The sequence below is a fragment of the Danio aesculapii genome, chromosome 10 (assembly GCF_903798145.1).
Source record: "Danio aesculapii chromosome 10, fDanAes4.1, whole genome shotgun sequence".
Lineage (NCBI taxonomy): Eukaryota > Metazoa > Chordata > Actinopteri > Cypriniformes > Danionidae > Danio > Danio aesculapii.
In genome coordinates, this window is record NC_079444.1 from 68,638 (window position 1) to 91,815 (window position 23,178).

Below are 23,178 nucleotides of genomic sequence, written 5' to 3' on the forward strand. Positions count from 1 at the left end.
TCCCTCACTAGTGTGCTGAATATCATCCACCAACCCTAAATATGACCACACCTTTTTCCTGTTTGTCCATGTAGAAGCGGCACAGACTAGAGCGTTCCACCAGGGGGCAGCAGAGGCGCATGCTGCTGTTCACCGTAAACAGTGAAACTCTGCGTCAATATTAAGACTCCAGACGTCTGACGGGTCGGTTCGGGTTTATTTCTGAAGCTCTAGACGTCTGACGGGTCGGTTCGGGTTTATTTCTGAAGCTATAAACGTCTGACGGGTCGGTTTGGGTTTATTTCTGAAGCTATAAACGTCTGACGGGTCGGTTCGGGTTTATTTCTGAAGCTCTAGACGTCTGACGGGTCGGTTCGGGTTTATTTCTGAAGCTCTAGACGTCTGACGGGTCGGTTCGGGTTTATTTCTGAAGCTCCAGACGTCTGACGGGTCGGTTCGGGTTTATTTCTGAAGCTATAAACGTCTGACGGGTCGGTTTGGGTTTATTCTGAAGCAGACTGTGAACATCAGGCCTGATTCTGCTCCTCTGGCTCAGTTCTGCTGTAAAGCCGAGACACTCCAGCACATCAGCTGAGCTTTACTGATCTGACAGGGCAGAGTTTGGTCTGATGTGCTGAACTCTTTCAGGCTCCGCTGATGATGAAAGCTCATTATTGATTATGATCCAGCATTATTGCTCAACCGCTGACACGTGCTGATCTGATTGGATCTTCCAGTATCCAGGACAGACAGCAGACAGGGTTATTGACGTCTTAAAGAAGTGCTCATAACACACCAAAACAACAGCAGACTGTGCTCTGTCCACACGAGGCCAGATTCTCCAATACTGCTGAGCTCTATACTGAGGGGATCATCCACCCTCACAGGTGTGGTGAGTCCAGATGCTGATCAGCATGATTGTTGCACTGGAGACCAGTCGTGTGTGTGTGTGTGTGTGTGTGTGTGCATCTGAGTAAAGTGCACAGTATTGTGGAAACACTAGACAGTAGTGTGTGTGTGTTTTCTGTAAATTTATTCCTCAGTTAAACACAGGAACACACTGATGCTCGACTAACAGGTGTGCTTTAGGGGTTAAATGATGAAATATACAGTATTAATGTTTAACGTGTGTGTGTGTGTGTGTGTGTGTGTGTGCGCTGAAGAGCTGCGCTGCAGATGCCTGACTGATTATAAACACAGCTCTCCTTTACTCTGCTGTTCTTCTTCACCAGCGTCCTCCCTCCATCTCCTGAGCTCAGTCTAGATGATCAGCGATGGCAGCTGTGTGTAGCGTCGCCCCACAGTTTCCCAGACAGACAGCATATTTACACTGAAGAACATCCTGAAGATCCCTGTGTGTGTGTGTGTGTGTGTGAGAGATCAGAGAACAGCTGAGCTGGGATTGGTCAGTTCTGCTCCGCCAAGAGTCTACGCATAGTAAGTGTCCGCTGCCTTCACTGTGTGACAGAAGATGGTCATGGAGAACACCAGACCCAGGATCTGCAGGAACACACACACACACACACACACACACACACACACACACACACACACACACACACACACACACACACACACACACACCCACGTGGTCATTAAAGCTCTAAACAGAGCTCTGATGTGTTTGTTGTGATTCGATTGTGTGTTCAGCTGTGTGTGTGTGTGTGTGTGTGTGTGTGTGTTTAGTACCTGTGTTAGGGCCGTACACAAAGCGAAAATCCACAGAGCCACCAGATTCTCCTGCAGCCAACCTTTAACTCTCTCATAACATGGCTGGAAAACACACACACACACACACACACACACACACACACACACACACACACACACACACACACACACAGCAGCTCAGCATCAGTGACTGTGTACTCATCGTTTATTTATAGGTATGTGTGTCCAGGTGTGTGTGAAAATGTGTGTGTTTAGGCTTGTCCAGGTGTGTGTGCAGATGTGTGTTCAGGTGTGTGTGCAGATGTGTGTGCATGTGTGTTTAGGTGTGTGTGCATGTGTGTTCAGGTGTGTTCTCACAGCTGTCCACCAGGTGCCGGGGTTCTCCAGGCCGCAGTTATCACTGTATTCCAGACAGCAGGAGTCCGGCACACGAGAGGCATTATACACCTGAAACCAGTCTGTGTGATTGGTCACTCCACAGCAGCGAAACTACAACACACACACACACACACACACACACACACACACACACACACGGTCATGTCCTGCCTTCCAAGACTCTCCAACAGATCTTGTATTGTCTCCCCTGTGGCTCTTAGCTGTTGGGAGATAATAATAATGAGGGTGATGATGGTGGTGAAGATGCTACATCTGCCCCGTGTTCATATATCTCCAGTGACTGTTTTGACGATCTCATGATGTTCAAGAGTAAAGCTGCGGTCACACTAGAGTTAGATAATGCAATATTCTGCCGTGCGGCGCTGTGAAAAGGGGATTAAACAAGATGATTAGACATTAATAAAGCGAGCGATTGCTCCATGTTTTACATTTCTGTCCAGAGAGGTTCTGTTTTGATCCTCGATTGGTCTCACGCAGTCACATGATGCGATTTCGCAGGTCAAAGTTCACCAAGCTTCACGCAGCGACCTGCGAAACTTGACGCATGACCTTGCGTTTCCCGCCTGACGCATTGGCGTGCGTATGAATGAAAGTCTATGGGGAGAAAAGCCCAGTGTGAGCGCAGCTTTATGCAGATTTATGTAAATGTGGCCCCGCCCCTTCAGTCATGTGTCCTGTGCTGAACCTGAAGAGAATCTTCTACTTGTACTGATATGTGCTGGTGCTCAGAGTCCTCCAGGGGATCTGCTGTGATGCTCTCACTAGAGTCTCCAGCTAAACCCACAGTGAGTCTGCACACATCACATGTGACGTTTCATTTTAAACTAATTTCGAGAGGAGCATGTGTTCATGATTAACCATGATCAAAGGATCCCAAGTCACTATATATCCCCATTTCCTCTCTACAACCCTCCTCCTCCCCTTCTTCCACCTTTATCCAGAATGGGCGGCACGGTGGCCCAGTGACCTTGAGCTCAGGGCTCTCTCCCGGGACAGCACGCCAAACAAGTTATGTATAAATCGTGAGCTAAGTGTGAACTCTTGAAATATATATGAATAACTGATATCAGTGGTCTGAGCGAGAGGCCATCGGCTGCGGATCCCTGACAGCGGAGGAGAGAAGAGAAGCCGTACGTCTGTCTGCACGATGCTCCAGGCGTTGGTCAGACCGATGTTGCCCTCAGTCCCGAAGAGCTGCAGGCCTTTCTTCAGGTCATTCTGAGCATACAGATCAATCTGGAGGAGGAGGAGGAGGAGAGCGGAGGTTAGGAGAACACTTAAACAACCCAATACAAACACAACACAACCTAACACAACACAGCACAGCACAACACAACACAACACAGCACAACCCAACACAACCCAACACAACACAGCACAACCCAACACAACACAACCCAGCACAGCACAACCCAACACAATCCAACACAACCCAGCACAGCACAACACAACACAACCCAACACAGCACAACCCAACACAACCCAGCACAGCACAACCCAACACAATCCAACCCAACCCAACCCAACAGGAACAGATGAATGTGGAGCAGCAGGAGGAGAGCTGAGGTCAGGAGAACCCTAATGAACCCTAACACAGATCGCGGAGGCGTCTCCAGCAGACTCGCTCTGTTTACTGTGTGTCTCGGTCAGGATCTTCTTGATCTTTATTGCATCAGTGATTCCATTAGTGATGAACAATACAGAAGCAATACTGTACAGACTAAATCCAGAGTAAAACAGTCCCTGATGAACACGTCTGCGCTCGGTCATCACTCCTGTTCAGCAGATTAGAGCTGCGCGTCTGCGTCTGCGTCTGCCTTCATTATTATATCAGTATGATGGTGATGTTGTGGTTGTGCTGTGCTCCAGCTTCTGTGTGTGTGTGTGTGTGTGTGTGTCTGCGCTTCTCCATCACTGCTATTTAATAATGTTTGTTCTGTAATCATTCCTCCATAGTGGCTCAGCGGACGGACAGACGACCCATCTGAACAACCCATCTGAACTGTACATCTGTCAATATGAGGTCAACACATGAGGAACTCCAGACTCTTCTGTGCTTCACCTTCAACACAGGAACTTTGGCTTTGGGGAATGTGTATCTCTACAGGGGAATCTCTAATGTGTTCAGTGTAGTGTGTGTGTGTGTGTGTGTGTGTGTTTAAATCAATCGAACACAGCTTTACCCACTTCAGCTCCAGCTTCAGGTCATTCGTGAACACTGTGATCTTCAGTAAAGCAGAGGAACGCGGACAGACCAGCAGAAACTGAGCTGTGTGTGTTCAGTCCCGCTCACTGTGCTCTGTTGATCCACCTGTGTACCGCTGAACACACACACTGCACACAGATCCTCCTCTATCAGACACACCAGTACAGCTGCAGGATAATAACCCAGAGGAGCTCTTCAGTCAGGAGGATCGAGCTGGAACGCTGGACTTCCTGCAGCTGCTGGACTGTGGATTATTCCGTTAGTTTAGTTTAACGAGGATGAATGATCTGATGTGGACGTCATCATCATCATCATCATCATCATCATCATCAGAGCGGGTGTAAATACACAGAACGCTGCAGTGATGCTGAGCCTCGTCTGATCTCAGCTGGAGATGAGCTGTAAATGAAGGTTCTTCAGTCTGTCTGTGCACATCTGCATCATCAGTGGCGGCCGAACAGACGTCAGCGATCAATAATTCAACAGCGCAAACAGAGAAGAAGAACACTGGAGGATTTCAGCAGCTCCAGCCTCCACACACACACACACACACGCATACACACACGCACACACACACACACACACACACACACACACACACATATATATAGTGATATAGATATATAGATATAGATGTCTGTCTCTGCTGTATTCCAGTATTCCCTGTGGTCGTCTGCTGGTGTCAGATATTAGCTCTGTGCTCTTCATACAGCCTTCAACACACACGTCATCAATAATACACACCAGCAGAGGATGAAGAGGCTGATTACAGTCATCTGTGTGGAACAGGAGACACACGTGTGTGTGTGTATACTGAATCGAGAAGGAAACAGTCAACAGATTCATCTGCTGTGTTTGGAGCAGGTCCATCACAGATATTGTCCATGTGTGCGGCAGTAGCACTGTGTGTTTACACTGAGCCAGAAGCTCCAGCAGCGACGTCTGATGATCAGATCCTCTCTGCTGATGTTCAGAGATGGAGATCCAGCATTACTGAGCCGTCTGCTGTATATTCCTTGACATGCGCAGCTGCAGAACAGCAGAGATCTGCTGATGTAGAGACACCTCCAGAACCAACAGAACATCTTTATATCTCCTGGACACCTTCAGTCCTCCATCAGTGTTTTCATCTCTGCAGGTATTCCTCATGTTGTCTTCAGGTTGTGCAGAAGACCAGCCTGTCCTCGGTCAGCTCAGTGTTTCTCTGGGAATCTTCTTCCCTGATCTTCAGCGTTGTCTTCTTCTGGACTAACAGCACATTCAGTTCAGCCCAACATGAGACTCATGTGAACCCCCTGACTCTGCTGGAGCTTTCAGAATAAACGTGTTCAATAGTGTGTCTCACATGAAGAGACGGCCTACAGTACTGATTTATGATTGCAGCTTCTCCACATGGATATAATGAGAGAAGAGTTGAGCTGAACAGTGACTGTGAGTTTACTGTGAGCCTAATGAAGTGTGTGTTGTGCTGAATCACTAGAACACTGTAAGAAGAGCATTTACACACACCTGATCCTGATAGGCGAAGAACAGGATGATGAAGAGGATCTCCAGCAGGAAGATCAGGAGCAGGAGGATGAAGAACTGCAGAAACACAAGCAAAAACACTGATCAAGCAAACATCTCCAGTCAGAGGAACACTGCAGGACTCGAGATCAATCTGCCCTCTGTAGACTGTAGAACCCGTCCTGTGAGCTGCGGAGTCACGGTTCAACACACTTCAGACTCTACATCTCCATCCTCACAGGCTGCGTCGTCTCTCAGATCATCATTACACATGCAGACTCTGCAGAAACACAACGCAGCCCAGTAACAGATGCTTCTGCACACATATTGAAGACTGGTGTATTATTTCACTTCTGGAACTCAGAGTACAGCAGGTCAAACGTGCCGCTCTGTGTCCATTACACTGCGCTCCTCAGGCTGCTCCAGAACTCAGAGATTCTGCAGATGGTTGATCTGATTTGAGGGACAATACTATAATGCTGATTCAGCTCAGCGTGCGTCTGTGTCGATCTGTAGGACACTCTTATTAATCCACCTGCACTTCAGTTTCTCTGTGCTCATCTAAGCTGATGTAGGGTGTTTACAGCGGCCCGGGTCAGTGGGTCAGTGGTTCTGGAGTTTGTGTTGTTGGATAATCTCGTAACCTGTGGCGTTCTGGAATGGGGATTTAATGTGATTCAGAGGTTTGTGGAGGAGAATTATGCTGGTGTCCTCCACCTCGAGCTCACAGCAGGTGTGTGTGTGTGTGTGTGTGTGTGTGTGTTGATGTGGAGCTGAGGCGTCTGCAGAGCACTCTATAACGGCCACTATTGAGTGAAGTTTATTTCTACACTTATGATTGCTCACGGCTGCTCCCGCATTATTCAATTCATGATTGACCAATCAGACGATTCCTGAGCCACTATAAACACCCTCAGTTCACATCACAGCCATCTTCATTTTAAAGAATCCCCCTTCCACCCCTACTCCTCCTCCTTTCCTAGATGGGTGGCACGGCGACCCAGTGGTTAGCACTGTTGCCTCACAGCAAGAATGTCACTGGTTCTAGGCCTTACCAAGCCAGCTGACGTTTCTGTGAGGAGTTTACACGTTCTCCCCGTGCTCACGTGGATTTCCCCCGGGTTCCCCGGTTTCCTCCCACCGTCCAAAAACATGCAGCTTAAGTGAATTGACTAATCCAAATCAGCACCACAGACGTGCTGCTAGTCAGTAGTTATCTCTGAAGAGCGATCAATATCTGTTCATTAGCTACTACAGCAGGGGAGTTCTCCGGATCTACCTGAACTCAAACTCCCCTCTCGCCTTGTAAACAGGGGAGAGCCCCGGGCTCGAGGATCTTATGAGCTCAGAGCTCTCTCCCGAGACGGCATGCCAAACACGCTTTATCATCAATCATCAGCTGAGAGTGAACTCCTGAATGAAGGATAAATGCAGAGGAGGAGGAGCGTCAGCACACACTTCTGATTCTGGATTACAGATGAATGTTTGGGTCAGGGTTCCTCAGACCACAGGGCGATACTGACTGATATATATATATATATCCTCTGAGCTCGCTACTCATCCATTACAGGTCAGGAATGACAAAGGCAAAAATGGACAATTAGGAGACGGACAGGAGGACAGACTGTAGGGCTTGTGGGAAGTCTTCTGTTTAGGGAAGGGTTCTGTGGTTAGGGTCCGGGAGGGGTTCTGCTTTACTCTTCAGCATGTGTTCATCTCCAATAAACCTGTCCAGCTCCGGCCTCAGAGGCTCCAGGAGACCCACATTTGTGGTGTGTGTGTGTGTGTGTTCTGTGATGTGTCTGTATTTTGTGTGTGTGTGTGTGTGTGTGTGTGTGTGTGTATACTCACACTGAGCAGCAATGGCCGGTTCTCCTTGACCGCACCCACGCAGCCCAGACAGCCGATCACCATGACAACGGTGCCCGCGGCGATCAGTAGGTTAGCGGCGGAGAGCGACGGCAGCGAGGACGAGAGTGTGGCGAAGTTTCCCTGCGTGATGGAGAGCCAAACTCCAACTCCCAGAATCCCACAGCCACACAGCTGCACACACACAGGAGCACACACTGAACACACACACTGGAGGAGACCTGCACACACACACACACACACACGCGCTGAACACAAACACATACACACACACACACTGAACACACTCACTGGAGGAGACCTGCACACACACACACACACACACACACACACACACACACACACGCTGAACACGAACACACACATACTGAACACACACACACACACACACACACTGACTTGACTAAGCAAGTGTGTGTATGGATATGGCTAAGTGTGTGTGCGTGCGTGTGTGTGTGTGTGTGTGTGTGTCTGTGCTGGATCTTCTCCTGCTCCCGCTGCTCTACACCTGCTCTAAGTTCCTCCCCCTCCTCCATCTTCTTCTTCTTCTCTGCTGCACACACTCTGCTTCTGCTCTTGTTAGTGTACTGCACTGTGCTTTGTGTCTACATTAGGGGCTGTGAGTGTATCTGCAGGTGTGTGTGTGTGTGTGTGTGTGTGTGTGTGTGTGTGTACAGTGTTCACACAGCAACTGTTTGCTAAGTACAACACACACTGCTGGTTCTGCAGCTCGTTCTCCATCAGCTGCTGGAGTTCTGCTGTGTGTTCTCCACATCTACACTGATTGGACTGTTCTGATCTGGGTTTCTCTCCTGTCTTGATCATTTTGTGAAGCAGCTTTGACCTGTCAGCGCTGCACACACAGCAGTGTAGAGATGAAGATGAAGACCCAGAGCGGCCTGACTGAGTGTTTGGTAGCGTGAGCTGGACTTGACACTGGACCTACATGATGATGTTCTGCTGATTCAGGAGCTTCTGCTGTCCTCATATCAGAACCACTGTGGAGAAAGCCTCTGCTGAATGAATAATCTGATCTGTAATAGACCCGGCTTCATCATCAGATCCTGAACAATAACACACGGTCAGAGTTACTGGAGGAGATGAGCAGGACCCGCTGGTCTCATATGAGGAGGTTTCCAGAGTCTGTTGGTTTATTAAATATCAGTTCACACCGCGGCTGTTTATATTCAGCTTAAACATGAAGATATGAAGCAGAACTCTGAGCCCAAACCGCCGCTGCTGGAGGAACGTGAGTGAACACAGTTGCCATGGCAACACAGACAGCGGACCAGGAGGAATATACGGTTTTTAGGCCACATTATCTCTGAATGCAGATTTAGGACGGTCTTCTGTTCTCCTCTTTTCTTCTGAAGCCGGTGGAACAGGGCATGTGTTTAGAGGATGATTTAGCCTATTAATGGGCCAGCTGAGCCGTCAGAGATATCTCTGATCAGACGAATTACAGTAGCGTTAGTCAGAGGGATTCGACTATAGACGAGGGTCCAGTTTACGTCATTGAGCGTGTGCATCACTGTACTTACTCAGAGAATCACACTCAATTATATATGTAATAATATATAGAATATTTATATAATATAAGGTGCGATGACCCTCACAGAGACAGTCCAGAAGCAGCCAGCGCCTGTGTTGAGGAGTGAAGATCCGGTAACTCTGCAGTCAGAGATGCATATACTGTATATATATACCGCAGATAAACCGCTGGACCAGTCTTTACTTTTTCTTTCTCTTTATTTTTCTTTCTTTCCACTTCAAGGTCTCGCCGCTTCATTAGAATATAAATCATTTCTCAGATGACGCATAATGTCTCTGCTGCTTCATATGCTGTGTTTATTCACGTACTGTACTTAATGTTGTTCTCAACAGAACCAGCCAGTGTGCGTCAGTATGACCAGTGTAGCTTTACATGGCCAACAGTTGTGTTGTGGCATTACGTTTACCCTGTTTGTTTAAGTTGAGTAAGCCATGAATTTCTCTTTATATGGTATTTATTTAAACAAAGGGTGTAGACAGACCGTGTTGGACAGAAAGCTATAATTACCCTCAGCGGGGGAAAATGAGTTCTTATTTCACGGTTTCAGCACTGCTTTTAGAAATAAACACAGGGTTTACTTTGGCTAAATGACCACAGTTTAAACAAGTCGGTATTCGTCACCGCAGCTCAGCACAGAAACACAACATGCTGGAACAGAAGAGAGCTGAGAAGTGTCGGAGATGTTGCAGAAGTAATCCTCATTCAGTAGAGCTGGAGCTCACAGGCAGGTCCGTGTTCATTTTAGCTCCTAAAGACAGAATCTGCTGAGTTTCTGAATACAGACACAACACTGACTGTTCAGATGGAAAGCCTCTTGGCAGGTCTTCAAACCAACACCACCGTGCACTGATCCAGAGTCAGGAGTAATGAGCTGACGAGAGCAGTGTCGCAGCTTTATCTCGGTGTGGACTTCAGCTCATCCCATCCTCCTCCTGCCCTGTATTGACACAGCTCTCCGTGCCACCTCTGTCAGCCACTGGATCTCCAGCACAGGCAGCAGCTGGTAGAGCTGGGAACAAACCTCCAGCACCTGTACAGTCAGCATCGGTGCCCCCAGGGCTCTGTCCTCTCCACACTGCTCTTCTCCATCCACACACTGACTGCACCTCTGCAGAACCCTCTGCTGAGCTCCTGGAGTATGCAGATGACACCACAGTCATCGCCTCATTCAGGACAGAGACGGGTCTGCTTACAGACAGGAGGATGAGGAGCTGTATCTGAACAACCTGGAACTGTACACACTGGGAACACTGGAGATGATGATGGAGATGAAGATGATGGTGGATTCAGGAACACCCTCCCCCCACTCTCCCCATCTCTCCATCATGGACAGCACTGTAGCAGCAGCGGAGAATTCAGTTTCTGGGCTCAACCATCTCCCAGGACCCGAACTGGGACGCTCACATTGACTACACTGTGAGAGCAGTGTAATACCTCAGTGTAGTGTAGTGTAGTGTAGTGTAGTGTAGTGTACTGTAGTGTAGTGTAATACCTCAGTGTAGTGTAGTGTAATACCTCAGTGTAGTGTAGTGTAATACCTCAGTGTAGTGTAGTGTAGTGTAGTGTAGTGTAATACCTCAGTGTAGTGTAGTGTAGTGTAGTGTAGTGTAGTGTAGTGTAATACCTCAGTGTAGTGTAGTGTAGTGTAGTGTAGTGTAATACCTCAGTGTAGTGTAGTGTAGTGTAATACCTCAGTGTAGTGTAGTGTAGTGTAATACCTCAGTGTAGTGTAGTGTAGTGTAGTGTAGTGTAGTGTAGTGTAATACCTCAGTGTAGTGTAGTGTAGTGTAGTGTAATACCTCAGTGTAGTGTAGTGTAGTGTAGTGTAGTGTAGTGTAGTGTAATACCTCAGTGTAGTGTAGTGTAGTGTAGTGTAGTGTAATACCTCAGTGTAGTGTAGTGTAGTGTAATACCTCAGTGTAGTGTAGTGTAATACCTCAGTGTAGTGTAGTGTAGTGTTGTGTAATACCTCAGTGTAGTGTAGTGTAGTGTAGTGTAATACCTCAGTGTAGTGTAGTGTAGTGTAATACCTCAGTGTAGTGTACTGTAGTGTAGTGTAATACCTCAGTGTAGTGTAGTGTAGTGTAGTGTAATACCTCAGTGTAGTGTAGTGTATTGTAGTGTAGTGTAATACCTCAGTGTAGTGTAGTGTAGTGTAGTGTAATACCTCAGTGTAGTGTAGTATAGTGTAGTGTAATACCTCAGTGTAGTGTAGTGTAGTGTAGTGTAGTGTAATACCTCAGTGTAGTGTAGTGTAGTGTAATACCTCAGTATAGTGTAGTGTAGTGTAGTGTAATACCTCAGTGTAGTGTAGTGTAGTGTAATACCTCAGTATAGTGTAGTGTAGTGTAATACCTCAGTGTAGTGTAGTGTAGTGTAGTGTAATACCTCAGTGTAGTGTAGTGTAGTGTAATACCTCAGTATAGTGTAGTGTAGTGTAGTGTAATACCTCAGTGTAGTGTAGTGTAGTGTAGTGTAATACCTCAGTGTAGTGTAGTGTAGTGTAATACCTCAGTATAGTGTAGTGTAGTGTAGTGTAATACCTCAGTGTAGTGTAGTGTAGTGTAATACCTCAGTGTAGTGTAGTATAGTGTAGTGTAATACCTCAGTGTAGTGTAGTGTAGTGTAATACCTCAGTATAGTGTAGTGTAGTGTAGTGTAATACCTCAGTGTAGTGTAGTGTAGTGTAGTGTAATACCTCAGTGTAGTGTAGTGTAGTGTAGTGTAGTGTAGTGTAATACCTCAGTGTAGTGTAGTGTAATACCTCAGTGTAGTGTAGTGTAGTGTAATACCTCAGTGTAGTGTAGTGTAGTGTAATACCTCAGTGTAGTGTAGTGTAGTGTAGTGTAGTGTAATACCTCAGTGTAGTGTAGTGTAGTGTAGTGTAATACCTCAGTGTAGTTATAAACCTCATTAACCCCTCAGTGTGTTTGCAGATTCCTCCTCAGCTGTGTGTAGATCTGCTGTGGGTTTGATGAATGTTGTGTGTTTGCAGTAGAAGTGTGTTTTATTCTCAGACAGCATGAATATACTGGCAGCAGTAGGTCTCGATTCTACACCAATAATCACAGCAGTGGCAGCGGCGGAGCAGATCTATTACACCAAGACCAACAACACTTCCACATGCATATTCACTACCATACTGATCTATCCCGGAGCGTGCACTTCTATGGTGATTTGGTCATTTCTGGAGCTTGTCAAAGACGTGAGCTGCTGTTGTGTGTTTGTAAATCATCTGTGTTTCCACGGCAGAATAATTTGAGCAGAATAACAGAACAGAATAATAATGAAGCATATTCAGAAGAGAATAATCAGTATATTGACTCACCCAGAAGAGCAGATTGAAGAACACCATCCCGTATCGCAGCGCCCGCAGACAGCCCTCCGCCATCCTGCAGCGCCGCAGCTCTAGGAGGAAGATGAAGGACAGATCCAGGTAAAACACCACATATTTTCTGCCCTGCGCACTGGTGTAGCTGGCTTTAGTCTTGGGGCCGGGTGTGGTGCGCAGGCCGAAGACGAAGGGTGAGCTGTGGTACTCGTACTCGCCGCTGTATCGTAGAGGCGGCGACCCCGACTTACTGTCCACAGATGGGCTGCGGCGGTACGGGGTTTCGTCCGTACTCGAGCGGCGCATCTTAGGGTTCGGGGCAGGAGCCGGGGCCGCAGCCCGGACCCCCAGGGGCCAGATGATCCCCACTTTTACAACACCGGGGTCACAGAGCAGAAATGTGATCAACCAGCAAGTATAAGAGCTCACGCCTGCTGACCTTAAAGCTCCAACATTTCTGTTTGTTCTTTTAGGGTTTACTGTAGAAAAGCAGTTCACATCTTTAAAGACAGAAACTCGAGATGTTCCAGAAACCCAGCGCTAGAGTCAGGACGACAGGCCGGAGCCAAGCCTCATCACTGTTCAATGTCCTATCAAGTACCGAACCCTAACCCTATCAATAACTCGAACCCTAACCCTATCAATAACCCTAACTCTATCAATAACTTGAACCCTCTCCTATCAATAACGCGAGGCTCCAGTAACTCCTGCAGTGATTAAGGTTTCAGTCCCGCTGGAGACTCCTCTTCTTCTCCTCTTTTGAATGCGCAGCTGGTGTCCGCTGATCTGTGATCAGGCCTCGGCCGTCCTGCAGAGATTCTCCAGTGTTTCTGTGACCTGCACACCTGCTGAAGCTGCCGACCATGAAGAAGAGGATGATGAAGATGAAAATGAGGACGATGCTGAATACAGATGAAGCACACGTCTCTGAGCTTTACAGAGATCGCCAAGGAAGATTTCCACCTTGAATATGGAGCCTCTTCTGCTGCCGCTCGGCATCGGGTGTTTGATCTCTGTGATCCTTCATTTCTGCATTTCCTTCCTCATGATCGATGCCTCTTCCTCCTCATCCGGGTTTACAAGGCTGGTTTGCGGATTCAGAGTCTGTCCTCTGTGCCTGACTTCAGGAATAAAGCAGCTCCTGCAGAAGAGGATGCACTGTGTGTGTGTGTGTGTGTGAGAGAGAGAAAGAGAGGGGGGGGTGTAGAGCACAGCACACACACACACACACACACACAGTCTCCCTCTCTCTCTTTCTGTCAGGCTCTGGCCACACCCCCTCTCAGCTGAGCCAATCAGCATCCGAGGTCCGCCATCTTCCTCCAGCACAGTTCCTCTTCTTCATTACAGCGCTGCAGAAGATCTCCTCAACACCTCCTGATCTCTGCTGCTTCATCTCTCGTTCTCTTCTCGTTTCTCTCTCGTGTTGGTGACGGGGTTTACCTGCAGTATATCTGCTCTCTGCATTCATCACATTAGTGTAAATGGCCGTGTGTGTGTTTGCGCAGACAGCATTAATAATGAACACTCTTCTGCCTGTAGGATGTGCTGAGAGAGCTCATTAACTAACAGCAGTTCTCCAGAGTTCATTAGTGAGGCAGTTCTTCATCATGAGCTCCTGAAAACACAGCGCTAGTCTTGTGCTGTTATTGTGTTAATATGTGAAGGTGTTTGTGTTGAATGGAGCAGCGGCGTGCAGTATATATCTATACAGTATATATGTGAATATGAACACAGAAATATCAAGCGGACCTCGCTGTGATAATCACGAGTGCTTTCACAAAAGACCAGAAATAAATATTTCCCGATAGCTTACATCGTACACAATATAGTAAAACAGAGAAGATGGAGGCTGTTCCTGCGGTAATTGTGTGTGAGAGCTGCAGAAACGGGGTAAAGCGCATGCTGTAAACCGCTAGAGGAAGAGCAGAAACACCCCTGATGCATCTCATCATCTGAACAAACAACAACACGTTCACCAATAACTTCAGCTTTAAGTGCTGCTCTCACATCAGCTGTGAATATATGAACAGAAGAACTCATTATCATGACCCCCCCCCCACCATAAACACACACACACACACACACACACACACAATAGTGACCCCCCACCATAAACACACACACACACACACGCAATCATGACCCCCTCACCAACACACACACACTCAATAGTGATCCCCTCACCATAAACACAAACACACACACACACACACTCATGAACCCCTCACCAACACACACACACACACACACAATAGTGATCCCCTCACCATAAACACAAACACACACACACACACTCATGAACCCCTCACCAACACACACACACACACTCAATAGTGATCCCCTCACCATAAACACAAACACACACACACACACTCATGAACCCCTCACCAACACACACACACACACACACACACACAATAGTGACCCCCTCACTATAAACACACACACTCAATAGTGACCCCCTCCGCCTGAGCAGTAGCTGCTGGTGTGAGGATCTGTGTGACCAGCGCAGGAGTCAATCCGCCACCTCAGCAGCAGAACTCAGAGCAGCTCCACTGAGGGGAAACAGCCTTAGCCGGACCCTAACTCCTCTAATCTTCCTTCATGTGTGTGTGTGTGTTTCTCCACATCTCTCATCAGTAACGCAGACACTCACCTTCTTCCTGTAATGTTCAGTGTCTCGCAGAGCTGCTGTCCTTCTCCATTGTGCTGTGTGTGTCCTGAGCGCACCGCGCTGTGTGTGAGTGTGTGTTCCTCAGTCAGGAGTGTGTGTGTTCACAGGGAGGGACGGCCATCAGGAATCTCAGGAATGCTGGAGTGTTTCTGACCAGAGCCTGTGTGTGTGTGTGTGTGTGTGTGTGTGTGTGTGTGTGTGTGTGTGTGCGTGTGTGTGTGTGTGTGTGCGTGTGTGTGTGCGTGTGTGTGTGTGCATGTGTGTGTGTGTACTGCAGAAGTAAAACAAACCCACACACACTGTCATACAAACCACCCCCCCCCCACACACACACACACATCAGTTCTTCAGTCCCTAATAAGAACTAGTGTGTGTCATCTAGTGTGCACTAGTGAGATAAACACTGAAACATGATTAACTACAGCAACAGTCCAGACTCACACAGCAGCGCCACCTGCAGGACAGTCAGCAGATTCCACTCCAGTAACTCTGAATATATCACTGCATCATTTACAGACATTCAGAACCCTAAGCTTCATCATCATCATTGGGGGGGGGGGACTTTAGCAGAAGTGTGTTATGAGGGCAGAGGCTGGAGGATGAGCGGCTCTGTTGTTGTTGTTGTTGTTGTTGTGTTCTTCTGCACTAATCTATTTGCTGAAGCTCGAATGTAGCTCCACATCTGCGCATGCGTGCTTTGTCTTCGCTGATGTTCAGTGTTGCTCGGCTCATGAGGGGTGTGGCTCAATCTCGCCATCATTGGTTGTGCGTGATGACGCCATGCACAGTGGCCCCGCCCCGTGTGTGTGCGCGCAGCTCTGCTTCAGACAGTCGCGTCTCTGTTAGCGCTGCTATAAAAGCGGATTTTCTCCGGTCATCATGTCTGTATCACCGGACAAACGGCGGAAGATGGAGTCCGCGCTCGAGCAGATCAAGAAGTTCACGGTGGTCGTCGCGGACACGGGAGACTTTAACGGTAAATCTGTTCTCTGTGGTCATGAGGAGGCGGTGTGGCGTAGTTTATACTCGCCTCAGTTTATTAATGCTGCATTCAGAGGACCGGGGGAGTCGAGTTAACGGTGATGATGAAGATGATGATGATGAAGATGATCCTCGCCCTGTGTGCACTCAGCTCGTCTCCTGCTCGTGCACAGCGGCGTTATTTTGTTAATGATTGCTTAAGTTTACCCTCATGTGGTCTGTCATTAGCGGAACTGGAGGCTGAAGCGGAAGTGTGTAGAAGCGCGGCGGTCTGTCGCGGTGAGTTAACGTTAAGAGGAACACTTGTGATTTCGGTTACCGGTTTAATACAAGCTAATTCCACCGGATTTGACAAACGTAACGTTACTCTTGCGTTCTCGCGCCAATACCCGGAAGTGAACGAGCACCCTCATCTAATGAATATTAATATGCATGCTTGACATTCAAAATCTGCTTTTCTGATTGGCCGAGAGTCAGCTCTCACTGGTCACCCGACGAATGGTGTAATGCAGTGCTTTATTAATATTAATAAGCCTTTATTAATCAGGCGTGCGTGACTTTAGGTAATGTTCGCCTGCTACTGCAACTGTGCGGAGTTTAGAGTTCTTAACGTTTCCGGGATCAACAGTTTTCAGTAACTTCGCTAACACGCTTAACTCTTGTTTACAGGTCGCAGGACTCCATCTAAAGGTTTGCAGATGTAATCTAAAGCTGATTTATAAGGGTAAAGTGCGGGTGTCAGGAGGAGCTCTGGCTGCAGCGTGTGGAGGTTTCTTCATCAGCTGCATTGCTTCAGTCCTCTTGTGAAACTCCGTGATTTCACTGTTTGTTTAGCTGAAGGAGCTGAACTCCTCTTTCTGCATGGTCATGATGATGAACACACCGTGTACAATAATAAATCAGCTCTGCAGTGTTTTCCTGTAGTGAATATAGAGATTAGAGGTGTTATTGTTGTGTGTTTGCTCTTCTCATGATCTGCTCCAGATAAAGCCTCTCTAACCTGAACAACTGGATTCTGCTTGACAGCTTTCCAGAATAATCTGTTTTGGCAGCGCCGCTAACCCAGCCGTGCTTCTGTATCTCTGCGTCGGTGTGCAGAAGTGGACGTCCGGTGTTTAACTGAGGCTCTTCCTGCATTTATCATCATTGATAGAGGAGCTCTGTTAGGAAATGAAGTGGCCAGGAGCACTGCGTCTGCTTTCCCTGATGATGAAGATTAACAGCGTGTGCTTTAATGATCTGTGTTTCTCCTCCATCAGCCATTGAAGAGTACAAGCCTCAGGATGCCACCACCAACCCCTCCCTCATTCTGGCTGCTGCCAAGATGCCTGCGTACCAGCCGCTGGTGGACCAGGCCATCAAATACGGCATCGCTAACGGCGGGTAAGAAGAACACTGCAGTCCGATGGTTCTCTGCTCAGTTCTGGAGCTGCGCAGAACATTCACCGCTTCAGAGTAATGCACAGTTCATGACCCCTGTAGCTCACTCACAGCTCATGACCTGTCACTAACGCAGTCTGAGCACGCAGATGTCTGCATGTTTTTAGCCCATCAGTGTAAAGTAAAATTTTCTGTCTTTCAGTCTCTACTCTACTATTATATGCAGGACTCACTTTTACTAAATAAGTGGATCTAACTGGATTTACATTGTAAACATTAAATAAAAGTTAAAAAGGTATTATTTTTATTTATATATATATATAAAGTTTTAGTTATGATACTCTTAAAATCATTCCGCTTAAATCCGCAGATTTATTTCCAAAATTCTGCACAGAAATGTCCACCGATTGTGTCTGGCCCTACTCATGAGTGAACTGCTGTTCTAATTCTACACTGGACTAGACTACAGCACCAGCGCAAGTGTTCAAACACACATCCAGAGGAGCTGGACACTGCTCCACATTCAACATTAATCATAAAACTAACATGATTTGCTCCGCCCACACATCGCAGCTACCAAACTGACCAATCAGAGGTCTGCATCGTCCTCGCGTGTGCTCATATTATTGGGCCGCTACAGTGATGTGAAAAGCCTCTGTGTGGCGGTCTAAATAAAACAAACAAGTGTCACAGGTCATCCTAATTTTAGTGTGTGTGTGTGTGTGTGTGTGTGTGTGTGGTTTATAAACGCAGGACTGAGGACGAGCAGGTTACAAATGCTATGGACAAGCTGTTTGTGAACTTCGGACTGGAGATCCTGAAGAAGGTCCCTGGGCGGGTGTCCACTGAGGTCGATGCCAGGTCAGAGATGTGCACTAGTGTACACTATTATGTGCACAACACTATCGTGCGCACTACACTATTATGTGCGCACTGCACTTTGTCAATGAACTGAAGTAGCTGATGATGTATTTGTAGTTGTGTGTTTGCGTTTGGATGTGTTAATGTTGTGTGTGTTTTCCAGGCTGTCGTTTGATAAAGATGCAATGGTGTCGCGCGCGCGGCGGCTGATCTCGCTGTATGAGGACGCTGGCGTCAGTAAAGAGCGGATCCTCATCAAGCTTTCGTCCACATGGGAAGGCATTCAGGCTGGACGGTGAGAGTGTGTGTTAATATGGTGTTTGTGCACCACTGCTGCTCCTACATGGTTGTGCGTGCGTGTGTGTATGTATATGTGTCTCTCACACTCTCTCTCTCACTCTCAAAACGAGTATCAGTTGAAGTTAAAATTATTCCTGTGAATTTATTATTATTTTTTTTTTTTAAATATTTCCCAAATGATGTTGAACAGATTCAGGAATTTTTCACAGTATTTCCTATAATATTTTTTCTTCTGGAGAAAGGTTTATTTGTTTTATTTTGACTAGAGTAAAAGCAGGTTTAAATATTTTAAACCTATTTCAAGATCAGTATTGTTAGCCCCCTTCAGCAATATATTTTTGATTGTCTGCAGGAGAAACTTGTTATCCAGTGACTTGCCTAATTACCCCAATTAAGCCTTTGAATCGCACTTTAATCTGAATACTAGTGTCTTGAAGAATATCTAGTCTAATATTATGTGCTGTCATCATGACAAAGAGAAAAGAAATCAGTTATTAGAGATGTCTTAACTTATGTTCAGAAATGGGTTGAGAAAAATCTTCTTTCCATTAAACAGAAATTGGGGGAAAGGGTGGTTAATAACTCAGGAGGGCTAATAAATCTGACTTCAACTCTGTATACTGTTATTTTCCTCCTTGTAAATAAGGAAAGAGAAATAAATGCAATAGAATAATAATCTGAAATAAAGACTGTGCTTAAGCATTTTCACTGTAAGAAAAACACTTTAATTACAGCTCCAGCAGTCCTTCAGTCAAGAGCAGTGAGGGAGTTTTATTTTTCTCCTTTCATTGTTTGATTAATGATTAGCACAGTCGGCAGTAGGAATATTGTGCACTGTCACTTTAAGAGCAGTACGGTTCTGATTAATGAGTTCACTTTCACTTGTCTTTTGACTCGACTCGTTTGTTTATTCCATAAATGAGGGTTAATATGAGTAATCACTAAACACCGCGTTTAAAACTTATTTGACCCTTAAAGCACTCTCATTATGATGACTTCAGAGATGTGTGTGTGTGTGTGTGTGTGCTCGTCTCTGAGACTGAGCACACACACACACACACACACACACACACACACACACACACACACACACACACAACAGCATGCTGTCTCACACTCGCGCTTTTAAAACAGGAATGATTTGAATGTACATCAATAAATGATGCGCATCCCGGGCTAACCCTAAACGTTACAGTACAGCACATGCTTTTAGTAATGTTCACAGAAACTGAGCTCTGCAGAGCAACAAATGTGTACAGCAGGAAACGGGGCAGTATATGATGCTATAATCGTTTCAGCTCCAATGTTTTTTCATAATCGTTTGAAGCCAAAATCGAAATTGAAACCGAATTTGATTAATTGAACAGACCGTGTGTGTGTGTGTGTGTGTGTGTTCTCAGCGAGCTGGAGGAGACCCATGGCATCCACTGCAACATGACTCTGCTGTTCTCCTTCGCCCAGGCGGTGGCGTGCGCTGAGGCCCGGGTCACGCTCATCTCCCCATTTGTGGGACGAATCCTGGACTGGTATAAGGAGAACACTGAGCGCAAGACCTACGAGCCCCATGAAGACCCAGGCATGTCTGGGTTATACTCTGGGTTGGGTTAAACTCTGGGTTGGGTTATCCAGCATCTGGTGTAGCTCCACATCTCTTTCAGATTCACAGATGTGAAAATGAAGTCATTAGAAGATGATGATGATGATGATGACATTAACACTAGAGGAGGATGATGATGATGATGATGATGATGATGATATTAACACTAGAGATGATGATGATGATGACGACATTAACACTAGAGGAGGATGATGATGATGATGATGATGATATTAACACTAGAGGAGGAGGATGATGATGATATTAACACTAGAGATGATGATGATGATGATATTAACACTAGAGATGATGATGAGGATGATGATATTAACACTAGAGATGATGATGATGATGATGATGATGATATTAACACTAGACATGATGATGATGATGATGATGATGATGAGGATGATATTAACACTAGAGATGATGATGATGATATTAACACTAGAGGAGGATGATGATGATGATGAGGATGATATTAACACTAGAGATGATGATGATGATATTAACACTAGAGATGATGATGAGGATGATGATATTAACACTAGAGATGATGATGATGATGATGATATTAACACTAGAGATGATGATGATGATGATGAGGATGATATTAACACTAGAGATGATGATGATGATATTAACACTAGAGGAGGAGGATGATGATGATGATGAGGATGATATTAACACTAGAGATGATGATGATGATATTAACACTAGAGATGATGATGAGGATGATGATATTAACACTAGAGATGATGATGATGATGATGATGATGATGATGATATTAACACTAGAGATGATGATGATGATGATGAGGATGATATTAACACTAGAGATGATGATGATGATATTAACACTAGAGGAGGATGATGATGATGATGAGGATGATATTAACACTAGAGATGATGATGATGATATTAACACTAGAGATGATGATGATGATATTAACACTAGAGATGATGATGATATTAACACTAGAGATGATGATGAGGATTACATTAACACTAGAGGAGGATGATGATGATGACGACGACGACATTAACACTAGAGGAGGATGGTGATGATATTAACACTAGGGATGATGATGATGATGACGACATTAACACTAGAGGAGGATGATGATGATGAGGATGACATTAACACTAGAGGAGGATGATGATGATATTAACACTAGAGATGATGATGAGGATGATGACGACATTAACACTAGAGGAGGATGATGATGATGATGATGATGATGATGACGACGACATTAACACTAGAGGAGGATGATGATGATGATGATGATGATGATGACGATGACATTAACACTAGAGGATGGTGATGATATTAACACTAGAGATGATGATGAGGATGACAACATTAACACTAGAGGAGGATGATGATGATGATGATGATGATGATGATGACGACGACGACATTAACACTAGAGGAGGATGGTGATGATATTAACACTAGAGATGATGATGATGACATTAACACTAGAGGAGGAGGAGGAGGAGGATGATGATGATACTAGAGATGATGATGATATTAACTCTAGAGATGATGATGATGATATTAAGACTAGAGATGATGGTTTTATTCCAGAGTCTGTCTGCTGTATAAGAAACTAAGTGAACGTCTCTTCACCTTTCTCAGGTGTTCTGAGTGTGACCAAAATCTACAACTACTATAAGAAGTTTGACTACAGCACTGTGGTGATGGGCGCCTCCTTCAGGAACACCGGGGAAGTGAAGGCGCTGGCGGGCTGCGACCTGCTCACTATCTCACCTGCACTGCTGGAGGAGCTGAGCCGAGACCACACCGCCGTCACCTGCACTCTCACACCGCAGACAGGTGAACACACACACACACACACACACACACACACACACACACACACAGACAGACAGGTAAACACATTGCAGACAGCCACACAGACCTGAGCTCTGCACTGTGTTGCAGCGAGGGAGTGTGTATTGGAGCGGCTGCAGCTGGATGAGAAGAGCTTCCGCTGGCTGCACAATGAGGACCGCATGGCTGTGGAGAAACTCTCAGACGGGATCCGCAAGTTTGCAGCTGATGCTGTTAAGCTGGAGACCATGATTAAGGTGCACACACACACACACACACACACACACACTCACACTCCTCCTCTCCTTGGTCCTCCACATGTTCATCACCATTAATGTTTGTGTGTTCCAGGAGAGGATGTTTAATGCGAAGAATGGCCAGTAGAGCAGCAGAGACTCATTAGTGGACCAAACCCTTCCCTCGCTCCCATTGGCTGATTTGGTAGAAGCTCCGCCTTCAGTATCAATATGTGCACATTATTCAGATTTTTATAAGACCTTCACATTTTAATATGAGGAACAGAACCTGATGGAGCGCTCTGATTCTCCCAGCAGAGTGTATGCAATGACTGTAGGACCAAGTGTGTTTGAGAGAGATATGCAGCAGCTCTGTTCATTTCTCAGAGCTCCACTTCGTTCTCTGCTTCAGTGTTCTCTGTCACACATGTTCAGATGATCTCATTAAACTCTTTCCTCTGCAGAACGCTTCAGTCCGGCTTTATGAAAGAGTCTCTTTATTCCTGAGTGATTGAATCCTCTGAGTTAATGTCTCTGACTCCTCAACACTCCTCTCCTCCACTGAGACCCTCCAATAATCAGCAAACACCACATCATCCACACCCACTGAAGCTCAGTCTTTATTCAAACTGATTTGGCAAGAGTTCTGATGGGCAGAAGCTGATCAACAGCAGCGCTCTTTATTACAAGCAAAAGACATGTTTAGGTTCATAATAGGAACACACACACACACACACACACTCACACACATGTGTTTGATAATCAGGAGATGATCTGGGTCGAGCAGTAGCCT

General features: G+C 46.2%; 2 protein-coding genes across 3 annotated transcripts; one reads left to right on the plus strand and one right to left on the minus strand.

Annotated features, from left to right (window-relative positions):
* Positions 1-995: 995 nt before the first annotated feature.
* Positions 996-15,402, minus strand: tspan4a (tetraspanin 4a). Of its 2 annotated transcripts, XM_056466440.1 has the most exons (8): positions 15,173-15,402; positions 12,511-12,590; positions 7,613-7,804; positions 5,765-5,839; positions 3,184-3,285; positions 2,008-2,139; positions 1,669-1,752; positions 996-1,479 (listed from the first exon to the last, which is right to left on the minus strand). In XM_056466440.1, the coding sequence occupies exons 2-8, from the start codon at positions 12,571-12,573 to the stop codon at positions 1,408-1,410; spliced, it is 720 nt and encodes a 239-aa protein (XP_056322415.1). In that variant the 5' UTR covers positions 12,574-12,590; positions 15,173-15,402; the 3' UTR covers positions 996-1,407. The 2 variants fall into 2 exon arrangements, with proteins under 2 accessions (XP_056322415.1, XP_056322414.1); XM_056466439.1 differs by lacking the exon at positions 15,173-15,402 and having other exon boundaries at positions 12,511-13,698.
* Positions 15,403-15,974: 572 nt separating this feature from the next.
* Positions 15,975-22,858, plus strand: taldo1 (transaldolase 1). The gene is made up of 8 exons (XM_056466441.1): positions 15,975-16,166; positions 17,431-17,554; positions 18,305-18,412; positions 18,576-18,707; positions 20,113-20,288; positions 21,955-22,152; positions 22,261-22,406; positions 22,501-22,858. Exons 1-8 carry the CDS (start codon positions 16,070-16,072, stop codon positions 22,531-22,533), a joined length of 1,014 nt encoding a protein of 337 aa, XP_056322416.1. The 5' UTR covers positions 15,975-16,069; the 3' UTR covers positions 22,534-22,858.
* The last annotated feature ends 320 nt before the right edge of the window (positions 22,859-23,178 follow it).